The 25,259-nt window shown below is 31.0% G+C and overlaps 2 protein-coding genes and 1 long non-coding RNA gene across 15 annotated transcripts; all 3 read right to left on the bottom strand.

The window, feature by feature from the left end:
* Positions 1 to 4,823: 4,823 nt before the first annotated feature.
* Positions 4,824 to 12,980, bottom strand: LOC111809784. Of its 9 annotated transcripts, none has more exons than XR_002817311.1 (17): positions 12,889 to 12,980; positions 12,469 to 12,779; positions 12,134 to 12,183; positions 11,853 to 11,986; positions 11,691 to 11,754; positions 8,933 to 8,984; positions 8,695 to 8,764; positions 8,530 to 8,594; positions 8,341 to 8,412; positions 8,154 to 8,231; positions 7,782 to 7,861; positions 7,573 to 7,642; positions 7,364 to 7,433; positions 7,158 to 7,235; positions 6,958 to 7,037; positions 6,763 to 6,830; positions 4,824 to 5,175 (listed from the first exon to the last, which is right to left on the bottom strand). It is a non-coding gene; the product is annotated as an uncharacterized LOC111809784 (long non-coding RNA). The 9 variants fall into 9 exon arrangements; XR_002817312.1 differs by lacking the exon at positions 4,824 to 5,175 and having other exon boundaries at positions 5,798 to 6,830; positions 12,469 to 12,512; positions 12,673 to 12,779; XR_002817314.1 differs by lacking the exon at positions 4,824 to 5,175 and having other exon boundaries at positions 5,798 to 6,830; positions 8,530 to 8,609; positions 8,930 to 8,984.
* An 853-nt stretch (positions 12,981 to 13,833) lies between these two features.
* On the bottom strand, positions 13,834 to 18,433 carry LOC111810691 (mediator of RNA polymerase II transcription subunit 10b-like). Of its 5 annotated transcripts, none has more exons than XM_023697442.1 (7): positions 18,331 to 18,433; positions 17,441 to 17,689; positions 17,267 to 17,347; positions 17,048 to 17,150; positions 16,834 to 16,923; positions 14,704 to 14,798; positions 13,834 to 14,247 (listed from the first exon to the last, which is right to left on the bottom strand). In XM_023697442.1, exons 2-6 carry the CDS (start codon positions 17,662 to 17,664, stop codon positions 14,727 to 14,729), a joined length of 570 nt encoding a protein of 189 aa, XP_023553210.1. In that variant the 5' UTR covers positions 17,665 to 17,689; positions 18,331 to 18,433; the 3' UTR covers positions 13,834 to 14,247; positions 14,704 to 14,726. The 5 variants fall into 5 exon arrangements, with proteins under 5 accessions (XP_023553210.1, XP_023553208.1, XP_023553209.1 ...); XM_023697440.1 differs by having other exon boundaries at positions 17,441 to 17,681; XM_023697441.1 differs by having other exon boundaries at positions 13,834 to 14,198; positions 17,441 to 17,681.
* Positions 18,434 to 19,114: 681 nt separating this feature from the next.
* LOC111810859 (methionine gamma-lyase-like) lies at positions 19,115 to 21,354 on the bottom strand. Its single transcript, XM_023697668.1, has 2 exons — positions 20,547 to 21,354; positions 19,115 to 19,784 (listed from the first exon to the last, which is right to left on the bottom strand). The coding sequence occupies exons 1-2, from the start codon at positions 21,313 to 21,315 to the stop codon at positions 19,204 to 19,206; spliced, it is 1,350 nt and encodes a 449-aa protein (XP_023553436.1). The 5' UTR covers positions 21,316 to 21,354; the 3' UTR covers positions 19,115 to 19,203.
* Positions 21,355 to 25,259: the final 3,905 nt, after the last annotated feature.

The following is a 25,259-nucleotide window of genomic DNA, read 5'->3' as shown; positions in this document are numbered from 1 at the left end:
CCTCAAGGCTTTAAAACGCGTCTAGTAGGAGAAGGTTTTCACACCCTTATAAATGGTGATTTGTTCTCCTCCTCGAGGAATATGGGACATCACAATCCACTCCCCTTCAGGGCCTAGCATCCTCGCTCGCACTCTTTCCTTCCTTCAATCGATGTGGGACCGCCCCCAAACCCACCCCCTTTGGGGCCCAGCGTCCTTACTGGCACACCGCCTCGTGTCTACCCCCCTTCGGGGAACAGCGAGAAGGCTGGCACATCGTCCGATATCTGGCTCTGATACCATTTGTAACGACCCAGATCCACTGCTAGTAGATATTGTCCTCTTTGGGCTTTCCCTTTCGAGCTTCCCCTCGAGGCTTTAAAACGCGTCTACTAGGAGAAAGTTTTCACACCCTTATAAATGATGATTTGTTCTCCTCCCCAACCAATGTGGGACATCATAGAAAGAAAGTTTTCGTTGTTGATATATTAATAATAACTATTTATATAGACTTGGCACCTCGATGTACCTTTTCTAGACTTGGGTGTCACTCGAGCTCGAGTAATTAGGTATTATATACTAAACTTGGATGCTACTTGAGCTCGAGTGATTAGGTACTATATTATGGTAATATACTATAAAATAAATAAATAATTGTATGTGAGATCCTACATTAGTTGGAAAGGAGAACGAAACATTTCTTATAAGGGTGTGAAAACCTCTCTCTCTAACAGACGTGTTTTGAAAGTCCGACGAGGACGATATATGCTAAAACTAGGTATGGGCGGTTACAAATGGTATTAGAGTTAAACATCAAAACTCTAGTCTAGGAGATTGAAAGGCAGGCTGTGAGGGCTCTCAGACATATGGATAGTTCAATGTGCTCGTCAGGGCCCGACGCTGAGATGATATTAACTAGTTATATAGGTTCGACACTCGATGTCGGCTCATAACTCGAAAGTTTCTCTGGCTCTTTGCTAAGAGGGGCTAAAACTTGAGCGGTGTGCCAGCAAGAACAATACAGCGGTAGGCTTGGACGGTGAGACAAATTTAATTAGCTCAATTTAATATTTAAATTTCATTTTCGTCCTCAAAAGCAATAAATTTTTTGTTTTATTTACATCAATTTTGAGGGTAATTACTGTTAAGCATGCTTAAAAGGCAGATTCTTCTCTTAATTACTGTTAATTATTTGACCATTTCTCTAATGGGTCACAATATTTTAACCTACAATTATTATCTTTATATTCTATTTTAATTTAATTGGTTTATATTATTTTTATTTAATAAATTTAAAATATACCATGCATTTAATTTAACCATTATTTATTTTATTTTTATTATTTATAAAAAATAATAATTAAGATTTTATTTCCCCCTAATTTTTCCTTTTAATTTTAATTTTTTTTAAAGTCAAAGGTTATATAAATTTATAATGTAAATATTAACCAAGCTTTTTCATAAATAAATATTATTTTTTAAAAAGAGAGAATTTATTACCTTTTGTCATTATCACATCTTTATTTTCCCATCTCTTCTTTTTCATCCACTTGATTAAGAATGGTTGAAAATGAATGATATAAGTATCGTACGTATTCAGTGACCCGATCATTACAAACTCGGGTGCTTTTATGAAGCTTTTTTAGATCGGGGTACGAACCTTTGCGTTAATGTTCGAGAGGATAAGAACCCCGACATCAATTGTAAACGTTTCGAGCCCACGATTTAGATTGGGATACAACACTTGATAGCTTCGGTATTCTCTTACATCCCAGGCAGCATGACCACGTTACCTATTTGTCTTATAAGATTTCGTTACTCATATATCTCTGGTATTGAATCATTTGTAATAAATATAAAGTAGATCATGTCAATACTGATACCAAAAGACGACATTAGTGATTTTAAATTTTTTTTATATAATAAATAATGTAAAAGTTGTAAATAAAATAATTATTAATTAGGAGACTTTATGGCATAAATCGCACGGCAAATTTTCACAAAATAATTGGATAACTACAAACTTGGTACAAAGTCAATAAAAACTCCTACTAATTTCGAAGTGCTCGTGTGCTAACGTGAAATTCTCTTCCGAACCCACGTGGGGTTCGTAGCTAAAGGGTTTTAGGGTTTGAAAATAAAGTGTTCCGTTTTGAACATTATAAAATTTCCGTTTCAGCAGATAATGGGAGAGGAAGTGAGAAGAGATTTCTCATCATTAGCTAAACAGGGTTGAACGGGATTATATTTTTCATCACCATCCTTAACCCAACCCCAATTCCCGCTCTACTCCACCCTACTTCAGTATCAGTGCTTTTTTGCACGGTTGCTTTCATTTCAATATTAATATACATTATCAATAAAATATAAATGTTATATCAATATATTAACACTCACCTATCATACAAAAATAGATTAAAATAAGTCGAACATAAATATGAAAATAACATGTAAGAAAACAACTCTGTGGACAAATAATAACAGCTATTAATAGCCAAACATGTTTTTGTCTATCAACTATCAATGTGTATCATTGATATGACGTAAAAATGGACTATATAAATAAATGTTGGGTGATAGACGTAAAACTAATTAAGAAATTATGCAAAATATATGGTTTTAAAAAAGTGTCATATTTGTAAATTATTTATTTGTGTGGTAATACACGATAATTAATTTCATCGTCCATTATAATTAAAATTAATATGAAGTAAATGAGTTTTTTCAAATAGTTCGGTAGATAGACGAGCATAAATATGAAAATAACGGGTAAGAAAACAACTCACTAACAAATAATAATAGCTATTAATAGTCGAACATATTTTTGTCTATCAATGTGAATTATTGATAAGACGTAAAAATGAATTATATAAATAAATGTATTAATTGCCGTTTAATTTGTATTTGTTGTAGCAAAGTATTCCACGTCTTCAAAACGTTGAATTTTATTTTATTTTATTATTTTTTTATTATAATGATTTTAATATATAATTTTGACTTTATAATTTTAATGAAATTTGTAATTTAAAATATTTGTTAAATAAATTTAAAATATTAAGAGTAAAATAAATTTAAAAATTTAAAAATTTAAAAATTAAATTGGAATGGTTGAAGGCATAATAATGAAGGTGGAAGAATCTTTTGATCCACGTGAATTTGTAGGGCGGCTTTCACTCTTCTTTGAACATTCCCGCAAAATGTCACCCTTTCATTGTTTTTAAGTTTAAATATATTTTTATCTGTTCCAAAATTTTTAAAAATTACGTTTTTATTTTAAATTTAAATAAGATTTTTTTTTTATAATGTCCAATTTTAATTGTATAAAAGTTTTATACTAAATAATTAAAAGAATTAAAGTAATTATTAAATTATTTGAATTTAAAAACAAATGATTAAAATATAAAATAGTATTTATAGGTCTAATTTTTATAAATTAAAGGATTATCCGAGACTTTATTTTTAGTTTTTTCTAAAAATTTTAAAATTGTATTTATTTTCTCGTCTTTCTTTCATTTTTTTACTAAAAAATTTTAAAAATCTAAAAATCAAATAATTATTAAATAGGATACCGAGTTCAATAACGGACAAGAGAGAAACTATGAGCCAATCAGTTCTGGTTCAATGAAAGAAGGTAATAAAAAATTGAGAAGTGCAATTAACTTAAGTATTAACCTAACTGATTAAGACGTCTACCTCATTGGTTAAAGATTATTGATCTAAATTTTCATCCTAAAAAACTAATCTTGTACGGGATTAACAGCTTCAATGGAATCTTGTATTATGGTCGGAGGAGAAATTACCAAACGTCTGACATTCCCTCACGCTCTTTGTAAACGCAAGGAATAAGCTTTTTGACTTTAACTCTCCCGCTATCGTCGTTGCTTTTTTTTTCATTTGTTTCGAAAGTAGCTGCTTCAGCCGGAATTTTTGTCTCTCTTTTCCACGTGTATATGTTAGAATGTTAAAATTTTCCCTTCCTACCTTTTCCAATCCCTTTCCCTTGTTTACATTGGTTTCATAATTAGTTTAAATAGAGTAGTACAAATCAAAGTTTTTTTTTAAAAAAAAGTTAACCAATATGGTCGGTATACTTTATCTGAAACCTAGAATTTAAATATATATGATGATTTAATTATTGTATTTTATTAAGAATGAGAAATAGAATACAGGCTACCAACTAATACCTCCAAATAAGAAAAATATAAACTAATTGAATATTGAAAATAAAATAAAATAAAATTAGAGTTTGATATGGTGTAGAATTAAAAGTGAAAAAAAGTGATTTTTTTTTTTTTTTTTTACCAATTAAAGTGGATTTACTTAATAAAAAAAATTAGCCTTGATTCATTGCTCCATGCAACAAATATAATTTAGGGAGAGATTTTGATGATTGAAATTCAAGAAATTAAATGCCAAAAAGCCATTTGGCTGGTCAATGTTTCAAATCTTCTAAATCAATTTTGAAATGACTTTCTAACCCCTCCTTTGTTTGTGGGACCTTCTAACCCAACACATTTAAGCAAATGATAAAAGAATAATATTAATATATATATATTTGAATAAGGATATTTAGGTCTTTTTGCTTATACTAATGACGCTATTTCAGTTATTTATTTATCTAAATTGTATTTGTTTTCTCCATATTTATTTATTTGAGAAATATTTGATTTTTTTTTTTACAAAAATTAAGTTTTAAAAATGATTTTAAATTTTTTAAAAAAAGTAGATGGTTTTACATATAATAATAATAATAATAAAACTTGGAGATGAAATTCGTATTTGTAAATTTAATTTTTAAAAACACTACGATAAGAAGAGGGAGGGAAATCTATTGTAGGCTGTTGACCTCTTTAATGACATTTCTTATTTGAACCAAAATCATGTCCTTGATTTAGGACCACAAAACAGAGCTAAGAGGGCGATAAAGAAGAGGGAGGGAGATCTACTATAGGCGGTTGACCTCCTTAATGACATTAGTTTTTCGAACCAAAATCATGTCCCCGATTTAGGACCACAAAACAGAGTTAATAGGGTGACAAAGAAGAGGGAGGGAGATCTACTGTAGGTGGTTGACCTCCTTGATGACATTTCTTTTTTGAACCAAAATCAAGTCCTCGATTTGGGACCACAAAAAAGAGTTGAGGACGACATTTTTCTGTTGAAGAGCACTACATGTTCTACATTTCACTTATAACGCTTATATATATATATAAATAAAATTTGTCAGAAAAATAAAAAAACTTACCATCAACCGACAAGTAATAAACAAAAATCAACAATAAAAATCATCATAACAATGTCATACAATTAAATTCATCAGATTAGTTCGGTAGAAAACAACAATTTTAACGTATATTAAGAGATGAGACAAAACTACATCTCAGGGAATCAAAATACTCCCGACCGTACCAAAAGCAAAAACATCAAAATTCAAACAAACCACTAAAAAAATTAGAATCAAAATAAAAATATAAAAGAAATCACATAAATTTATAAAAAAAAGTATTAAAGAAAGTAGTAAATCATAACTAATAATACTGCACCGACCATATGGAGGACCTCAAACAAACTCATAGATTAAAGTTACAAGAAGAAAATAGGATCGACAAAGGGAACAACATGCACACAGAAAAAAAAAAAAAAAATTCAAACACTTCAAGTTCGATACTAAATAAATTCAAACAAACTCAATTCAAAAATTTATAAAATTATAAAATAAATGAGTAATAAAATTGACAAAACAAACATAAAAAATAATAATAATAATAATAATGACGACCAATATTAGAATAAAAATACAATAAATTTATCAAATAAAAGAAAAAAATTACAAAACAAGTAACTCAATAAAGGAAATTAAACACTTCAAATTCAATAAAAAGAAATAAACCCGAAAGCAATCAAAACTCAAACAATTACAAAAATTTAAGATAAAAAATACAAATATCAAGGCTAACCATTAAACAAACAATTCTACTGATATCACAAATCAAACAGAACACAAAGAAAATACAATTGACACAAAAAGAAAAAATCAAATACACCAAATTTAATACTAAACAAAACAAAGCACAATGCAAATAACATGCACCATAAATGTAGGATTAAAATACAAATCAAAACAAAACACAATAAATATATAAATAAATAAGCATGAAAGAGAGTAGCAAACAATTGGACTCTAACCAATCAAAACTCAAACAAATAATTACAAACACAATAAATAAATAAATAAATAAATAAGAGAAAGAAGCAACCAATTCAACCTTAACCAATCATAACTCAAACAAACAATTACAAAGAATTAAGATTAAAACACATATTTAAACATCAAAGCTCAAACAAATAATTACAAAAATTTAGGATCAAAACACAAATATTAAATCAAACCACACTAATAAATATTATAAATCAAAGAGAACACAAACGAAGGAAATACCATCGATAAAACATGAAATGTATAACACAAAAGACAAAAACAAAAAAAAGAAATCAAATACACCCAATTTAAATACTAAACAAAACAAACAATGCAAGTAACATGCACAAAAATTCAAAGCACTCACAAATTTAAGATTAAAATACAAATAAAAAAAAACCACAATAACAAAATAACTCACGAAGAAAAGTCACGGGAAAATCAACCATGTAACATGCACAAGAATAAAAAGAAAAGAATAAATAAAATATTTTTTTGAAAAAGTCAGTTAAAGATCAACCATGCAAATAACATGCACAAAAATAAAAATAAAAGAATAAATAGAAAAGAACGTGCATAACTACCTGTCAACCACGGACTCCATGGGAGTGGAAAGTTCCTTCTTTTTCATCTCCTCATTTGCCCTTTTAATCTGTAATTTTTTTTCACATATTTTAGCAAAACAATACTTAACAAGAACTGAATAATAAGATTCAGCAAATTAATTTAAATTTTGAAAAAGTTAGTTGGAAGATTGGTAAAGCACGTGCGATAACTACCTGTCAACCACGGACTCCATACGAGTTGAAACTTCCTTCTTTTTCATCTCCTCGTTTGTCCCTCACTAAATTCATTAAATCTGTAAAAATAAATTCACATATTTTAGCAGAACAATACTTAACAAAAACCGAAGAATAAGATTTAACAAATTAATTTAAATTTTGAAAAAAGTTAGTTGGAAGATTGGTAAAGCACTTACCTATCAACTACGGACTCCATACAAGTTGAAACTTCCTTCTTTTTCATCTCCTCCTTTGCCCCTTCGATTTCATTAAATCTGTAATTTTTTTTCACATATTTCAGCAAAACAATACTTCACAAAAAACCGAAGAATAAGATTCAGCAAATTAATTTAAATTTTGAAAAAGTTAGCGGGAAGATTAGTAAAACACGTATGATAACTACCTGTCAACCACGGACTCCATAGGAGTTGAAACTTTCTTCTTTTTCATCTCCTCGTTCGCCCCTTCATTGACTTCATTAAATTTGTAAAAAAATTTCACATATTTCAGCAAAACAATACTTAACAAGAACCGGAAAAATAAGATTCTGCAAACTAATTTAAATTTTGAAAAAGTTAGCGGGAAGATTAGTAAAACACGTATGATAACTACCTGTCAACCACGGACTCCATAGGAGTTGAAACTTTCTTCTTTTTCATCTCCTCGTTCGCCCCTTCATTGACTTCATTAAATTTGTAAAAAAATTTCACATATTTCAGCAAAACAATACTTAACAAGAACCGGAAAAATAAGATTCTGCAAACTAATTTAAATTTTGAAAAAGCTAGGTCGAAGATTGGTAAAGCACATGCGATAACTACCTGTCAACCAGAGACTCATAGGAGTTGAAACTTCCTTCTTTCTCATCTCCTCGTTTGCCCATTCCCTGACTTCATTAAATCTGTAAAAAAAATTTCACATATTTCAGCCAAACAATACTTAACAAGAACAGAAAAATAAGATTTAGCAAATTAATTTAAATTTTGAAAAAGTTAGCTCGAAGATTGGTAAAGCACGTGCCATAACTATCCGTCAACTACGGACTCCATAGGAGTTGAAACTTCCGTCTTTTTCATCTCCTCGTTTGCCCCTTCATTGAATACTTAACAAGAACCGAAAAATAAAATTCAACAAATTAATTTAAATTTTAAAAAAGTCAGCTGGAAGATTAGTAAAGCACATGCGATAACTACCTGTCAACTAAGGACTCCATAGAAGTTAAAACTTCCTTCTTTTTCATCTCCTCAGCCCCTTCACTGACTTCATTAAATCTGTAATTTTTTTTCACATATTTCAGCAAAACAAGAACGAAAAAAAATAAGATTCAGCAAAATTAATTTAAATTTTGAAAAAGTTACCTAGAAGATGAGTGATAACTACCTGTCAACCCCTTCCTTCAAACTTCCTTCTTTTTCATCTCCTCATTTGCTCCCTTTACTGACTTCATTTAATCTGTCGTTTTTTTAGCCAAACAATAATTAACAAGAACCTAAAATTATGCTTCAGTAAATTAATTTAAATTTCAAAAAAGGTTAGCAGGAAGATCTGTAAAGCAAGTTCGATAACTACCTGTCAACCACGACCCCATGCAAGTTGAAACTTCATTCTTTTTCATCCCCTCATTTGCTTCGTTTCTGATTTCATTAAATCTATATTTGAGCAAAAGAATAATGAACAAGAACCTAAAAATAAGCTAAGTTAGTTGGAAAAGTAGTAATGAAGTGCCACAATTACCTGTCAATCACGACCTCCATGGGAGTTGAAACTTCCTTTTTCATCTCCTCATTTGCCGACTTCATTAAATCTGTAATTTTTTTCACATATTTTCAGCAAACCCATAATTAACCAGAATGGAAAATTAAGATTCAGTAAATTAATTTAAATTTTGGAAAAATTGGTAGGAAGATTAGTAGAACACGTGCTAATTTAAATTTTGAAAAAGTTAGTAGGAAGATTAGTAAAACACGACTACCTGACTTCCTTCTTTTTTATCTCCTCATTTGCTTTTCGTGACTTCATTAAATCTGAAATTTTTTTCACATATTTTAGAAAAACAATAATTAAAATCAGGAGAAAGAAATAAATTGGAACCGAACATATAATATGAAAATACAAGACTATATGTGGCAAGCAAAATATCACGACAATCAAGGACATCTCAACACCATAACATTTACAATATTATCAGAATTTAATAGCAAAAAAAAAAACACAAACTGAAGCAATTTATCCACGATTCTTATATTTTATAACCAAGAATTGAGAATATAAATATCAGTACAACTCTATAAGATGGAGAAAGCAATAGGCAAACAACACTTCAAATTTAACACTAAACGGAAAGCCCCGAACAGAATTATCACATGCAATCAAAATTCAAACAAACAATATCAAAGATTTAAATCAAAATACATAAAAAGGAAACCACAGTAAATTTATAAACAAAAAGAAAAAAAAATTATAAATAAAAAAAACAAAAATAGAGTAAAAAATCAAACATTTCAAATTAAATACTAAGGGGAACATATCAAGCAAAATCATCACAAAGAATCAAAATTCAAACAAACACTCGCACAAATTTCGAATCAACATACAAATATCAAAATAAACCCCAATAAAATTATAACATGAAAAAAGAAAAAAGGAATCATGAAAGAGAAGCAAACCATGGAACTAATAGAACTCCATTGAGATTCAAATTAAATCACTCACATAAAAGCTACAAAAGGAAAACTAGGATCAACAAAGCAAACAACATAAAAAAAAAATCAAAATTCAAAGAGAACAACATGCACACAAAGAACACTTCAAATTCAATACTAAATGGAACTGTACTAAGCAAAAACATCACAAACAATCAAAATTCAAACAAACAAATACATCACAAACAATCAAAATTCAAACAAACAAAAACATCACAAACAATTAAAATTCAAACAAACAATAACATCACAAACAATCAAAATTCAAACAAACAATGACAAAAAATTTAAGATCAAAATACAAATAAAAAATAACAAACTAATTAACGGTAAGAAAAAAAATCAAGAAAATAACAAATCAATTAACTAATGAAACTCTATTGAAATTAGGGATTAAAGAACTCATAAACAAAATTATAAATAAAATAAACAAAGCAAACAATGTAAAAAAAACAAAACAGAAAATATTAAACCCTTCAATAGCATCACAATCACAATGAATTAAAATTCAGACAAACAATCACAAAAACATAGAATCAAAATAAAAATATCAAAACAAGCCCAATAAATTTATAAAATAAAAGAAAATAAACAATGACAAACATTTAGAATCAAAATAAAATTATAAAAAAAAAAAAAACAAATTTATAAATGAAAGTAAAAAAAAGAAAAAGGAAACAAAGCTCCATTGAAATTACAAATTAAAGAACTCATAGACAAAATAAAATTATAAAAAAAAAACAACAAATTTATAAATGAAAGTAGAAAAAAGAAAAGGAAACAAAGCTCCATTGAAATTACAAATTAAAGAACTCATAGACAAAATTCGCAAGAGAAAAAAATAAGATAAATAAAACAAACATGTACAAAAAAAAACAAAACAAAAAAGATCAAACACTTCACATTCAATACTAAACGGAATCATACCAAGCAGAATCATCACAAGCAATCAAAATTCAAACAAATAATAAGAAAGATTTAGAATCAGAATACAAATACANAAAGAATCAAAATTCAAACAAACACTCGCACAAATTTCGAATCAACATACAAATATCAAAATAAACCCCAATAAAATTATAACATGAAAAAAGAAAAAAGGAATCATGAAAGAGAAGCAAACCATGGAACTAATAGAACTCCATTGAGANATATATATATATATATATATATATATATATATATATAGAAAGCACTAAACCAATAAATAAAAAATAAAAAAATAAAAACTCATATTATAAATAAAAAAACTCACAAACAAAAGTCATAAGAGAAACATAGGATCGACAAAACAAACAACAAAGAAGAAGAATGATGTACGAACCTCCCCGGCAGTCTCCATCTTTGTTGTGTCATTGTGATTAAGTTGGCTAAATCAATAACATTCCTAACTAAACTCTACTAAGATTATAGATAAGAATACAAACAACCATACATTTACAAAAATGTGTGAAAAAAGAGAGAGCAAGAGAGAAAAGTAAGCCATTGTGGAGAGTCGTGTTCACAGCTTATGCTCAAAGTGGACAATATCATACCATTGTGGAGAGTCGTGTTCACATGTCTAAATTAAAATCCTACAAAAAGAATGAAGATAGAGTTTACGAAGCAGGGAGAGTGATTATTTAAGAAAAATGATATAAAATATACAAAATTTAAGAGAAAAATAACTATTTTCGACAAGTGATGCACGTGTAACACAAGAAGTACTTAAGGAGTCAAACCACTAAAGTGTTGCCACCAAACACTAGAAAATAGTGTTGCCACCAAACACTAAGGGCCTAAGAAAATATTTACTACTAAAATGGCCTTACAACTTGAATCAGAAACCAGAGAGAACTTCAGCCCAAAACATAAAAAACAGAAATCCAAAAGCAAATTTAAAATGATAAATTTAACAAACTGCAATTGAAAAAGCATTCCACCGTCTCCCAACTATACAAGTGGAGAGACACATATGGAGAGATTAAATTACCAATATAGGCCACAAAACTGAGTAACTAGTATAACTGAAAGTTGATTGTTTCTTACCGACATTTGAGCTGCCTTTCCAAGAAGCTATACTTGCATGAGCGTATGCGGAGTAGACCAAACACTGGAAATTTAGCAGTAGCGTGTGTAACAGAGTCAAGATTACTTGATAAAAGCAGAAGAAAATACATTGAAATCTAAAGCTAAGAGTTCGAGATTTACTTTAACTGGATGAACTAATCAATAGCCATGGGCATTTTAAGCGATCTCATGAGGATACTGCCTGCATTCTTCTAAGGTTGTATAGTCTAGTCGGAACTTTGTTTCCTGTTCTTCTTGGGCCTTCCCAGCTGAAACTAAATTCACCATCTGATCATGTACTCAACAGAAACTCCACCATTTTTGGGGAAAAATCAAATCAAACTGTGCCACTTTAATATACATGAGCCCAGGCACACAAATTGAGTCCATTAGCATTAAAATCAAATGGATCTAGCCCATACCAAGCTCAAGGATCATAAACACAAGAACCACCGGAAGTTGGATGGATGCACTGAAAAATGTATGAATTAATTAGGCTTAATCTATCATATAATAACGCTAATCTTCATTCTAAGTAAATCTCAGTCACACATTACAGATAACAATAATAACATAACGTGGAAGTAATATACGAAAGAAAACTTGAAGTATCACTAGAAAATTAAGCAATGTTGATGTATCAAACACAGGATCTTAGGATCTTACAAAAATCATACACATACTCCAACCAAAATAATCAATAATCAATAATCAATTAAAAGAATAGAAAGAGACAATAAAAGGAAAATTGTAATACCTCCAAACCAGCAGCAACAGTGATGAGGTGTGGATATAGTGTGTCTGCACTTAAATTAACATTAAAAGGAACTAAATATCGAACGAACAAGTAATAAATTATGCGGCGTAGATGAACAATCGTTGTGAAATAGAAACATGAGCATGAACAGTTAGAAGCTCACCCAAGGAAATATACAGAGTTGTGTATAAGAAGAGGTGATACCTGAAATTAATTGATTCATTGCTTACATTTCCGAAGCCTAGCATGAGGATAAGGTAGAAACCTGAAATTGCTTTCAAAACAGGCTGCTGAGGAGGGCCCTGGGCGTCCTGATTAGACGACGAGTCGATTAGGTTTCATCGCAGGAGCAAGGCAGAACAGTTGGTTTAGAAAGTGAAATCGTGGAGATACAGAGTTGTGTATAAGAAGAGGTGATACCTGAAATTAATTGATGTATTGCTACCATTTCGAAGCCTTCATAGATAGCATCGCCTTCTTCAACGAACACTCTTCTTTCTTCTCTGCGTTTCGTACATTGAGTGCCAGATAGCCGTTATTTATGTATTCTTTTTTCTTTTATTTAATTCCTTAATTTTCAATTCAATTGGTGGAAAAGCCCAAAGCCCAAAGCCCAAAAGCCCAAAGCCCAAAGCCCACAGCTTAAAGCCCAAATCTTCATTGTCTAATTCAAAGCCTCCGCTCTTTTCTTCTTTTCTTTTTCTTTTTCTTTTTTTATTTAAATGAAAAATGAAATAAATGCCTCTGCAGCTCAGATAGAACTGCAACGACGTCGTTCTGTTAGGACCAAAGCCCAAATCTTCATGGTTCACTTCAAAGCCACAGCTCCTTTTTTTCTTCTTTTAAACAAACAGTTGCCTGAACTTCCTTCAAATTGTGATCGTTATGGTGAAGAAGCTTTGCCGGTTCAGAAGAAACCTCCATGCCGAAGAGTAAAGGAGATGACTACCGCCACCTGATTACCGAGGATCGATCGCAGATGCAGTCGTTTACGTTTATGGATGTTCTTCCTTTCAAGTAAGTCCGTGTTTTCTCTTTTGAATTGTCATAAAATGTCGTTTCGTTTGCTCGAACTCACTATTACGGTCATGCTTGACTACTCAAAATATACTATAAATGACTAAGTCATTACCAAACCTCACCCAACAAATCTCTTACCCACGTGTTTACAATTTATTTACGTTTTATAAATTAAAACATGAGACTACGTCGAGATTGTCCGCAAAGTTCGATTTTCATATGATTGGCTTGTTCGCTCAACAAGTGCTGCACAACCCGTACCCAAATTTCAAAGGTATTTTTGTATTGTTTCACCTATTCAGCATGGTAAAGATGAGATTCAAAGGCTGAAATGAGGCAAAGAAATAGTACACGAATTTACAATGCTTATTAACAGAAAAGTGAGAATCCAGTTAAGAAAAGATTCACATACCAAGTAAAAATATAAAATAAAACTTGAATCAAACAAACAGAAGGGGTTGAGCCCAGTAAAATCAAAAGTTCAACATTTGAGGATTGTGATTCTTCTCCGCCTTGATTGGCCCAATCAATACGAATACGAAAACGAATACGAATACGAATACGAATAGGGCCAGGGCCATTAAATCTTTATCTTGTGTGTGGCTTTTGCAGTATAACTTCATTAGCCGCCATCAAATCCCACGTTGTCTCCCCACTAGAGAAACCAAGATACAGCCCACCTCACCTATTTCGAGCGAGAAAAATCGATCCTGAAAAGGTCTTTTCAACTTAATTGGGTATAAAATAAGAACGAATTCCCTGTCATAATAGAGATTCAAACATTATTCATAATAGAGATTCAAACATTTGACTTTCCAGAAAGACGCATACTATTGAGTTGAGTAACCATAATAGATATCAAACTCCTATTTGAGTATAAATCTCTTTTCACAATTCTGAAAGCACTGAAACACGGATTTCTATATGCTCAAGAAACTCGAAATCAAAGTACTAAAATGATGGATACAGATCAGCAACACAAAATATAACCATCTTCTCCTCAATAAGTCGTCACATTGTAGCATACGAAACGCCTCTCCCTAGAAGATTATAGACAGTAATAGAATAGAGGATGATGTTATTCTGTTTTACACACGTTTATAAAGAAGGGTTATGTTATTCCATTGTCAATCCATTGAATGAAACTAAAAATCGTGTGATATATGCTGGCCAATCAATCAATAAAGAATAACAGTAGAGAAGAAATTCAAAAACCTGATAATCAACGCAGAAAGCACTTAAATCTCCATCTTAACCTTCATGTCCCCATTTGGCAACATACTTTGTGATTGCGCTATCCTTTTTGATTCCTGCATTTGTTGAAACGAGATTAAAATTCAAACGCAATAACACAAAAACATAATGAACGATGTACTTGTACGGAAATGTTGATGAATAAGTGAAAATTCGTAAAAGAAAAAATAAAAAACAAGAGTTTTCGATATAGTATATCCTTATGTCTTTTATAGTTATAATTGATTCACTCGCTCTCCAAAAAAAGTAGGAAGTTTTTGGTTTCCCATACTCATACATGCTATGGGCACAAAGCTATAAGATGATGAGTTTGTTAGTAAATGTTGAAGGAAAGGAACAGTCGTCTAAAAAGGTTATCACCCACATATTTTAATATAGCAATCCAGGTTTATTTCCCATCAAATTTCAATCAAATTGATATCCAGCCATTTGATCTCAGAAAATGATCCGGGAAATAGGAAATATAGCTCAAACGTATGGGCAAAAGTAGCACGCAAATCAAGCCAATACTCGGACCGATTCCACAGAGACCAAAATCATCTGACAATGGTGGCTAGAATCATATGATCTCATTTTGGGACTTGCATTTATGGATGGGGGGTCGAAGTTTTAGCACCTTTGTAAAGACACCTTGCATCACTCAAGCTTAATTTCCCTCCTCCAATGAGGCTAGAGCCCTCATACCTGATAACGCTACATGTTCTACATTTTACCAATATTACGGGTTGGATTGATAGTGGAATGGGAGAAATCAAACAATTCAACTAGACAGCACAATCAAAGGACACAAACAGAAAAAGATGGGCGAAGATGAACTGAACTCTTATGGGCATGAATTAATTCTACACCTCTTGCTGACATTTATCAAGAAAGCCACCAATCCATGGTGAAAAATTGAAAGGCCAACTTACTTGAAGACAGGAAAGGACTTGACAATTGGATTCTATGGTTCCCCTCTAGCAGAAGATATTTAAGCAATGATTGCAGAAGAACCTCTTATCTAAAGCAAGATGGATGTCGTATGTATACATAGTTGGGAAATTTTTGTGCCCGTAAGAGGTTATATCTTGTGTATTCCACTGATATTGCATTAAAATTTCAGCTCCGATCAAATTTTTGGTATCTAAGTCACAAGGACAGGACTCATGCTCGTTCTAATGTCCTTATACAATATAAGTTTAATTCACTTGAAAGGAGCAATGATACAATAACACTTAGCTAAGGCACCGACATGAATAGTGAAACTTAAAACTACTACCAAGTAATAAAAAAAACTCAGTACCCTAATTTCCACTGGGGCATGTGAACAACAAACCTTGATATCACAAAATATTTACTATGCACCGAAAGTGGAAAGATGGTTATACAATTAGAGGCAGTAAGTACTCCAAGTTCTTTACTTCATAAAAGCTAATTATAAAACTTTGCTCAACAAACTAGAAAATAAAATAGTTTAGTCTGATTCTAAATTCATTAAGCCATTTTATTCATAAAGGAAAATATTTTTGAGGTAAAATTGGCTTGAGAGATGTTTAAAAAATGACCAGAAAGTAATTTTTAAGCAAGCAGAATTCAATCAACCTATGAATCATAAAACAAACATGCTACTTGTTTCCTCTTATTTTTGACACTAAGAAAAAACCAACGTAAACCATACAACAAAGTAACCATAACCTGCAACCAAGCTCAAAATAACAGAACAGAACTTGTCCAATATCTTATATTAAAACCACTCCTACGTGTAGTAGAACAGTCTAAAGTGTAAGTGAGTCTTAATAACTTAACATACAATAAAATTAAGGTAATGAACATCCTCCTACTATACCTAGAACTGACACCATAACATAGTTTACATTTTTCACATCTCTGATGTTATATCCAAAACCACCAAAAAGATATAAATGGCCAAGAAATGCTTGTGTAAGGATGAGGCGAACTTTGAAAATACATATAGCTTATGGCTATAGATAAAGTAAAAAATTAAACCATAAAAGTGTAGAAAATATTTTGATCAGTTTGAAATGAATTATATATATAGAAAAATTTGAAGGTAGAGATAAAATTGACAGCAGGAAAGAAATTTCAACTCACGGCAGCAGAAGCAGCACGAATTTCTCTATAAGACTCGACTTCATCAGGAAATGTCTGTTCAAGCTCCTCCAAAAGATGCTTCCGTAAGCCCTGAATATGGTAAGCAGTACAACATTCAATAAATATTTTCTTGAATCTTTGGAATCAAGATAAAAGAAAAAAAAAGATATAAGTAGATTTTTAACAGTATGCCCCATAGAGATGTAAAGACTACCTTGAAGGCATCAGTTTTGCCTTTTGTACTTTGATTTTTTGCAATGCAACTATTTAAGACATCCCTCGTGAATTCATCTGGATTCTTCCCATCATCAATCAAGCTAATCAAAAGAAAAGTAAGAAATGGGCCAAGAAGAATAGAAGAGTTAAAAAATAATAATAATATAAAAATTACGCTTGCAAAGCTAGAAACCAGAATAGGTGTACAAAGACTCACTTAACAACCTCCATAGGGACCTGGATGGTGCACTTCTCTGATAATTTAACCATGTTATCTAGCTCCAAAACGAGAGAATTACTGCAAAATCCAAAAACATATCACTGATAAAGAGTGGAACAAGTAGTGAATAATGAACGAATCAGACATTAGATGAAGCAAAACTGGACGTACAGGCGTTGTAAAAGAGGCAGCTGATAGGCAGCATTGAAGTTAGAAACGGTGAGGTTGAGCTGATGGAGGATACCCAAAGTTTTCTGTATGGAATTGATTACTTGGTTCAAGTTTTGCTTTGAATCATCCACAGTAGTTGATGCTGAAGTATCATTGATGACTGATCCATTCCCACCACTTCCACCAGTTCCGGCAGCAGAAGATGCATTCTGAGCTGAATCCATTATCTTCTTTTCACTTCCTAAATAACTTGGAGGTCTTAAATCCATATTTTCCAACAATTCAATACAAAAGAGAACTGGCAAATAGTTGATCGTTCTGTACATAAACTCAATAAGTACTAACTCTCCAAACTGTCAAAATACCATTTCAATTTTTAACAATGTCACAAAAACCCTACTTGGGTCTTGCTTTTCTATAAAAATTTATCATAATTTTCGATTCACTAAACATCTCCCCATTTTGAAAGCAGCTGCAAAACGGTTATCATGAAATTACTATCCTCTGACCGCGAAGGGCCACTGAAAAACCCCAACTATGCGAACCCTAAAGTGAAGGGACTCGATCTATTAGCTCAACAGTATCCTTGAAGGAGGAGAAAAAACAAGCCCTACGACTAGTCGAAATCCCACAAATCACAGCAAAAATAGTAACAAGCTTGAATGAAAACAAAATCAAACCACGTCGCGTAATCCAAACTCTCTCACAAATTAGAATTACNCAAAAAGAAAAAAAACTCCAGAGACCACAGTAGCAACAACCACCTACTCTCACAAATTAGAATTACAAAAATCATGAACCGAAGAACAACAATTCTCAAAATCGATCGACAACGACGGCTGAAATCAAAGAATTGAAAATTAAAAGAACATGAAACTTGAATTACTTACTAGTTCGAGGAACGTTGAGGAGAAAATCGGGTGGGGAGCGAGGGCTGAATGTTAACCGTGGAAGCCTGGAGCCTTTGAATCCGAGAGGGAAGAGGAAAGAGGTCTAATTTGGGGGCTTATTATTTAAATATCACGTGAGGACTTCAAAAATTATTTCAATTTTGCCCAAATTTAATAAATTAAAAAATATTTAAATTTTTTTATATATATTATAATTTCCATTAAATTTTGAAAGTTTAATTTTATATCAGATTAGGTTATGTTAATTTTTAAAAATATATTTTTGCTCATAATTATATATATCTTTTATTTAATTTTTATAATTATTTCTTTTCCAACAATTTATAAAAATTAATTTTTAACGTAGATTTTCAAACAAAAAAAAAAAAAATTGAAATTCAGCTTCATATCTTAATTTAATATTTAAAAATAGATAAATAAATATAAATTTAATATTTTAATTTTATTTAAAATTAAATAAATAATTTAGGTTTATAATCTGTTACGTCTAAAAATGTTCCAACCCGACCAAGCCAACCCGTGAATACTCCTAAATCAATGTTATATGTTTTAATTGCCAATTAGCACGAACCGTCGAAACTTTTTTACCTTCCACGTAAAAAAATCATAAAATTTAATCATTTGATTAACTAATATAGTTGCCAGTATAATATAGTTGCCAGTTTGACAGTTTTCCCTGTTCATTGTCGAAGAAAAAACCGTAAAAATATTTTAAATTTAATTAAGTTATTATTATTTTCGTAATTATTATGAAAATGATAGATACCTGATAGATATTAAATTTATTAATTTAAAAAGATCATACTCATAGGTACTAAGTACACACACATTATTATGGTTCAATTTTTGTAACTAATTGTTACAAAATGGAAGCTCCTTGCCTTCCACTTTGGCTATAGCCTTCTCAAATTGGCTCCATTTTTGCTCCAATGTGCCAATATATCCAACCGACATTCTTATGAGCCCGGGCGAGATTCCCGCCAGTTCCTTTTCCTCTCGGCTCATTTCACTACTCGTGCTACTACCCGAGCATGACATTAGGGTTTCATAGTACCCTAAACTCACCGCCATGAACCCAAATTGTGTGGAGTTTTGGAGTATATTCATGAGCTTATTCGCCTTTTCTTCAGTTCCCATGTCGAGGCACAACATTCCTCCAAACCCGTATTCTGAGTTCACGAGGCTCTTCATAAGTTGGTGTTGTGGGTGATCTGGTAGACCCGGGTATATGACTTTCAACCCTGCTTTCTTCATTCTCTCTGCAAACTCCGCTGCTCTTCTGCAATGCTCCTTCATTCTCAAACCCAAGTGAGGGATTCTCTCCGAGAGCTCGAACGCCACCTTTGCGTTCATGGTTGGCCCTAGAAGCATCAAGCTACCCTGTCGTAGGTCCATCATCGAGTTCACTAGCTTCGAAGGCCCACATACCGCACCTACATATCCCGTCCAATCCAATCCAATCCAATCCTCTACGTTATATTGCTACTAAACTCGATATATATATATATTCCTTTTATGATTCATCCCATCACAATACAAACAAAAGCACTTTCAGAAAAAGTGGTCACCAAAAGCAAAACGACTCATAATTCACGAGCAACCAACCACAAAATATTTATAAATCTTTTTTAAACTTAAAATTTAAAAATATTTTATTATTTTATTATTACTGAATTGGGTAATTATTTCCATGGTAAATTTTTTAACCTATTGTTTATTTGTTTTTAAACGTTTAATTAAAATTTAAACTCAATTTTAAATATATATTGATAAACAAATAATAACAAAAATGAAAAAAAAAAAGAGTATATTTTAAAATTAATAATAAATTCATATATTTCGAGTAATATGAGCAAAGTTCAACTGATATAAAATATATAAAAATTTAAATTCGAAAAAAATATATATTTTTATTTTATTTTTTACCATTATTAATAGCAAAATTCTCAATTATTGATGCAAGTTGATATTACTTTCCACTTTTTCCAATAGTCACGGAACAAAAAACAAGACAAAATAGCAGGGATGACGTCAGCACTAAAAAGCACAATTTTCATTTTTATATATTTTAATAGTAAAAATGTTAATCAGTGTATTTTTTATTATTTTTTAAAACCAGATATTAAAATTTTAAGAAAAAATATAAATTTATTTTTATTAAGTAAATAAAATTTAAAGAAAAAAGAAAAAAGTACCTGCAATGATGTCAGCTCCACCGCTAATGAACTTGGAAATACTGTGGACGACCACGTCAGCACCGAGCCTCGCCGGAGACAGAACCATCGGCGTGAAAGTGTTATCCACCACCACCGTCAGACCCTTTGCATGGCCAATCCGACACAGTTCCGGTATATTCGCCACCGCCAAAGTCGGATTGGAAACCGCTTCAAAATAAAGCACCTTGGTTTTCCCTTCCACAATTTCCTTCTCCACCTCCTCCAAATCACCTATGTCCACAAACGACGTCGTTATATTCGAAGTCCTCGGGAGAAAGTGAGCCAGCAACGCGTGGGTCCCACCGTAGAGGGTTCTAGACGCCACGACATGGTCCCCACTGGCGAGGAGTTGGAGGAGGACGGCGCAGATGGCGGACATTCCGCTGGAGGTACAGTAGGCAGCAGCGGTGCCTTCAAGGGCAGCCATCTGACGGCTAAGATTCAACACCGTCGGATTGAAATGACGACTGTAAATAAAGAAATCACGGTCGGGACCAAGCTCTCCGGCGAACATCCGCCGCATCGTCTCCGGTTCCATAACGGTGAATGTGGCGGAGGCTTCAATGGACATGTTTACCCCTCCGTGTTCACCGAATTCGTGACGCGTGTTTGCAATCGCAGCCGCTGGATCCTCGAGGAGAGACGGAACCATGGCCGTTGATTTCTTAGGATCGAATTTTATCGCCTCGGTTTCATCGGAGGCCGATCTTTTTGCGCCGCAGACGCCATGGTTCTTCAATTCGGCCATGGAGTGCAAAAAAAGGAGAATTTTTCAATTTAAATTTTTTTTTGTGTGGATTTAAAATTTTAAAGAGGCGTTTATATAGAGAAAAAATGGGGGTGAGGGGTAAAATCCGAATAAATAATGTGGACGTCTTTTAAGGTCTGTACATTTTTTTTTACCATATACTTAATTTATTTTATTTTATTAATTTTATAATTTTTTTAAAATAATTTTTAAAATATATATTTAAATTGAGTTGTAAATCCTAATTAAGTATTAAAATTTAATTATTTAATAAGAGTTTTTTTGTCCAAAAATAACGTAAATTCACACTTTTTAATTTTAATAAATAAAAAATTAATTTTGAAGGATTAAATTTAAAATTCATTAAAATCACGAGACTACGAGACTAAATTTAAATATTTAAAAGTAGAAGAACTAAAATGAAATTAAGCCCACAAATATTTATTATTTTTATTTTTTAAGTAAATGGTGGTGGTATTTATTTATTTATTATTTAACGTTAAACGTATTAATATTACTCGTTATTTTTTATTTAAATGTGTTTTTAACCTCTTGAACGGTTAAAAATAGGTGTCTTAATAAATGTAGATTGTTTTATTTTTTTTTTTTACGTTTGTATTATAATTTTTTCCTAGACAATATTAGTTTTTACCGTATTTTCTTTTTCAATACTTATTTCCAATTAATTGAGTTAGTTAAATCTTCATTTCCAATTAATTGTTTCTAAAAAAAATTTAGTTTCAAATTTATTTTCTATCATTGATATTAATAATATAGTATTTTTTAATGATTCGTGTATTTGATCTTTTCGAGTTACCGTTTATAATACAGTACTTTCAATGATTCACATTATTTGTCTTTACGTGTTAGTAAGACTTTTACAGCGAAACATACATTTAATTTACCGGGTTTAAAGAATATCAGTCTAAATATGAGTTGGAGATCTGAGAAGTCTGCATATCATAATTATAGTAAGACTTCTTTGGTAAGTAAATAAAATTATATTTTGTGTTCTCAGATTTGGTAGGAAATCATTCAGTCCAAGCTATCACTAATAGATATTGTCTGATTTGATCCATTATGTATCACGGTCAGGCTCACAGTTTTAAAACATGTCTACTAGAGAGTGGTTTTCACACCTTTATAAGAAATGTTTCGTTCGTCTCTCCAATGAGAGCTATCACTAATAGATATTGTCTGATTTGACCTATTATGTATCACCGTCAGACTCACAGTTTTAAAACATGTCTACTAGAGAGTGGTTTTCACACCCTTATAAGAAATGTTTCGTTCGTCTCTCCAATGAGATCTCACACTTTGAAAAAAAAATGTTTTCAAATCCTGCTGGAAATTAAAAAAAAAATGCAATTTATTTTGTCAAATTAAAATATATAATTTTTTATTTTTTTATAAATATATTATCAAACGCAGAACAATTTATTTAAATTGATATCCAATTTCGGAATTTGGTCCCAAATAAATATTTGAAAATATAAAATAAAATTTTATTTGTTTATAATATTGTTTTTTTTTTTATATTTCTTTAAGTGGATTGTTTAAATAAAAAAATGTTAAAAAAATTAAAATTTGTATACAAAATTATATATTTTAATGGTATTTAAAAGAAAATGTCTTATTAAATTAAAAAAATTATTAAGAAATAAAAAAAAAAATTGATTTTGGAACGTTGTTTGGGTGACTTTTTCTCGGGAAAGATAATAACAAAAAGACGTCCATTTTTTAAAATAATTAATTACCCTATTTAAATATTATTAATTTGGTAGAAAAATAATTTTGGTGGATTAGAATTCCATGTCATGCATTTCATTATAGTTACGACACTAGCCAATGAGAACCTCACACGTGTTCATTGTCCAATCAAATTTTGACTTTCAACATTTTGACTAAATTCCATTCCGTGATCGAGTTCATTGTCAAATATGATTCGAATAATCTCTCCGAACTATATATTATATATAGTAAGTATGTAAATATACATATATTAGAAAACGTTAAATATTTTTACTGTTAGTACATGGATGAAAATCGTTTATCTACCTCCCGTCATCTCCCTTTCTCAATCTATCATATTTTTTTTGTCTTCTCAGTACTGTTTTGGTATTATTGATTCACTTCTTAATCTCTAAAAATTATCTACTTTCTCGTCTCTTCCTACCGAGCATGCTCAAGTACGAATGTAAGAACGGTTTGGGTGTGAGCTGTAAAAATATATTTTTTACTTTTTTTTAGTTACATTATTAATATTGAAATTTCATATGTATTTTTTAAATGAGATAACAATATTTTTAAATTTTTTATTTAAAATTTATATTTTTACCGGTTTTGTTCATAATTAACGGTAACTTTTTAAAATGTTTTAAAGCACAACGACATAATTTTGTCTCTGTCCGATGCATCCGACGTGTAAAAATTCTGACCGTCGGATGGATATGGACAAACTGACATGGTGAAATGGACCATGGGACCACGTGGCATTCATTTTTATTTTTCATTTAACATGAAAAATTAATAATAAAAATAAAACCTCACACTATTCCGAAGAAGCTTCGAGAGACAGCTTAGGGCTACACGTCTGAAATGTCCACGCCACGTGGCAATTGAGAAGTCTAGTCATCAAATTGAATTAAAACCACTAATCCAATTAGAATAAGGAAACGTGACTGTGTGTTGTTTGTAGGGATAAGAACAAAACTCCAATGAAAATTAAAAAAGGGGTTCCTAACGTAATCCAATAGGTTCGAGAAAAAATAGAATTCCCGAAACGTGTTCGGAACATATTGTCAGTTCAAACATAGTTTAACGAATCATTAATTATCATTTCAAACGTCGATGATTCAATCTCTTACTACTTATTAAAAAAACGTGTTCAAATAATTTTGATCAGATGGTACGTTTGAGCATAGCTCAATGGATCATTAATTACCATTTCACACGTTGATACGATAGCCTTCAAAATGTTGTTACTTATAAAAAGAAACATGTGCATATCATTTTGATCATTCGTTGTCAATTCAAACATCGTTTGTTGCCGATGGTTCATCCTATTCTGTAACTGGTGAGCTAAAAAATGTTTTTTACGATATGGAAGGGAATTCTAACCATATTTTTTTTACGTGGGTTATACGAGTAAGTTAAAAAAACTATTTAAAAATAATTAATTAAAGTATCAAATATTGAAAAACTAAATCAATATTACATTTAATTTAGTTTTTGATTATCAATATGAACATAGCTCAACTAAAAAAAATTAATTTTTTTTTATACCAAACATAAAAAGAGAGAGAAAATGATCTTATCCAAATAAGCTAAAGGTGATAATTTTATGACGCTAAAATGTCCCACGTGTCCTTATCTATAAAGTTTCAAGCACGATAATTTCATGATAAATTGGAGTTAAAGAAATTATTATTATTATTATTTTTCTTAATAAAAAAAAGCTGGTTTCTCCTTCACGTCATTGCTATATTATACATTTAATAATGAAAAACAATTATATATATATATTTTATTTCAAAAATATTTTAAATACGTATAAATTTGTTTTAAGAAAATTTTAAACTTTTGAAATAAACTAATGACAAATTTCATTTATAAGTTGGAACAAAATGCTGGTAAAACAAAACAACAGCCAAAACAAGCGGGAAGAGGAAAAAATCTGAAGGTTGGAATCTATGGGAGTTTTAACTACACGGGTTGAAGGTTGGAACAAACTGCGAGTAAAACAAAACATAAGCCAAAATAAGCGGGAAGAGGAAAAAATCCGAAGGTTGGAATCTATGGGAGTTTTAACACACGGGTTGAAGGTTGGAACAAAATGCGAGTAAAACAAAACAAGCCGGAAGAGGAAAAAAATCTGAAGATTGGAATCTATGCAAGTAAAATAACACGGGTTAAAGGTTGGAACAAAATGCGAGTAAAACAAA

Source organism: Cucurbita pepo, chromosome LG14 (assembly GCF_002806865.2).
Source record: "Cucurbita pepo subsp. pepo cultivar mu-cu-16 chromosome LG14, ASM280686v2, whole genome shotgun sequence".
Taxonomy (NCBI): Eukaryota; Viridiplantae; Streptophyta; class Magnoliopsida; order Cucurbitales; family Cucurbitaceae; genus Cucurbita; species Cucurbita pepo.
Note: the sequence above shows the minus strand (reverse complement) of the source record. Positions and strands in the feature narration are given on the sequence as shown.

Coding starts and splice junctions, on each gene's coding strand:
- LOC111810859 (XM_023697668.1), bottom strand. CDS start 21,315: ATGGCCGAATTGAAGAACCATGGCGTCTGCGGCGCAAAAAGATCGGCC. Junction 19,785..20,546: donor TGGAGCTGACATCATTGCAG/GTACTTTTTTCT, acceptor CGGGATATGTAG/GTGCGGTATGTGGGCCTTCG.
- LOC111810691 (XM_023697442.1), bottom strand. CDS start 17,664: ATGGATTCAGCTCAGAATGCATCTTCTGCTGCCGGAACTGGTGGAAGT. Junction 17,151..17,266: donor GTCCCTATGGAGGTTGTTAA/GTGAGTCTTTGT, acceptor TCTTTTGATTAG/CTTGATTGATGATGGGAAGA. Junction 14,799..16,833: donor TTCGTGCTGCTTCTGCTGCC/GTGAGTTGAAAT, acceptor CAACAAATGCAG/GAATCAAAAAGGATAGCGCA.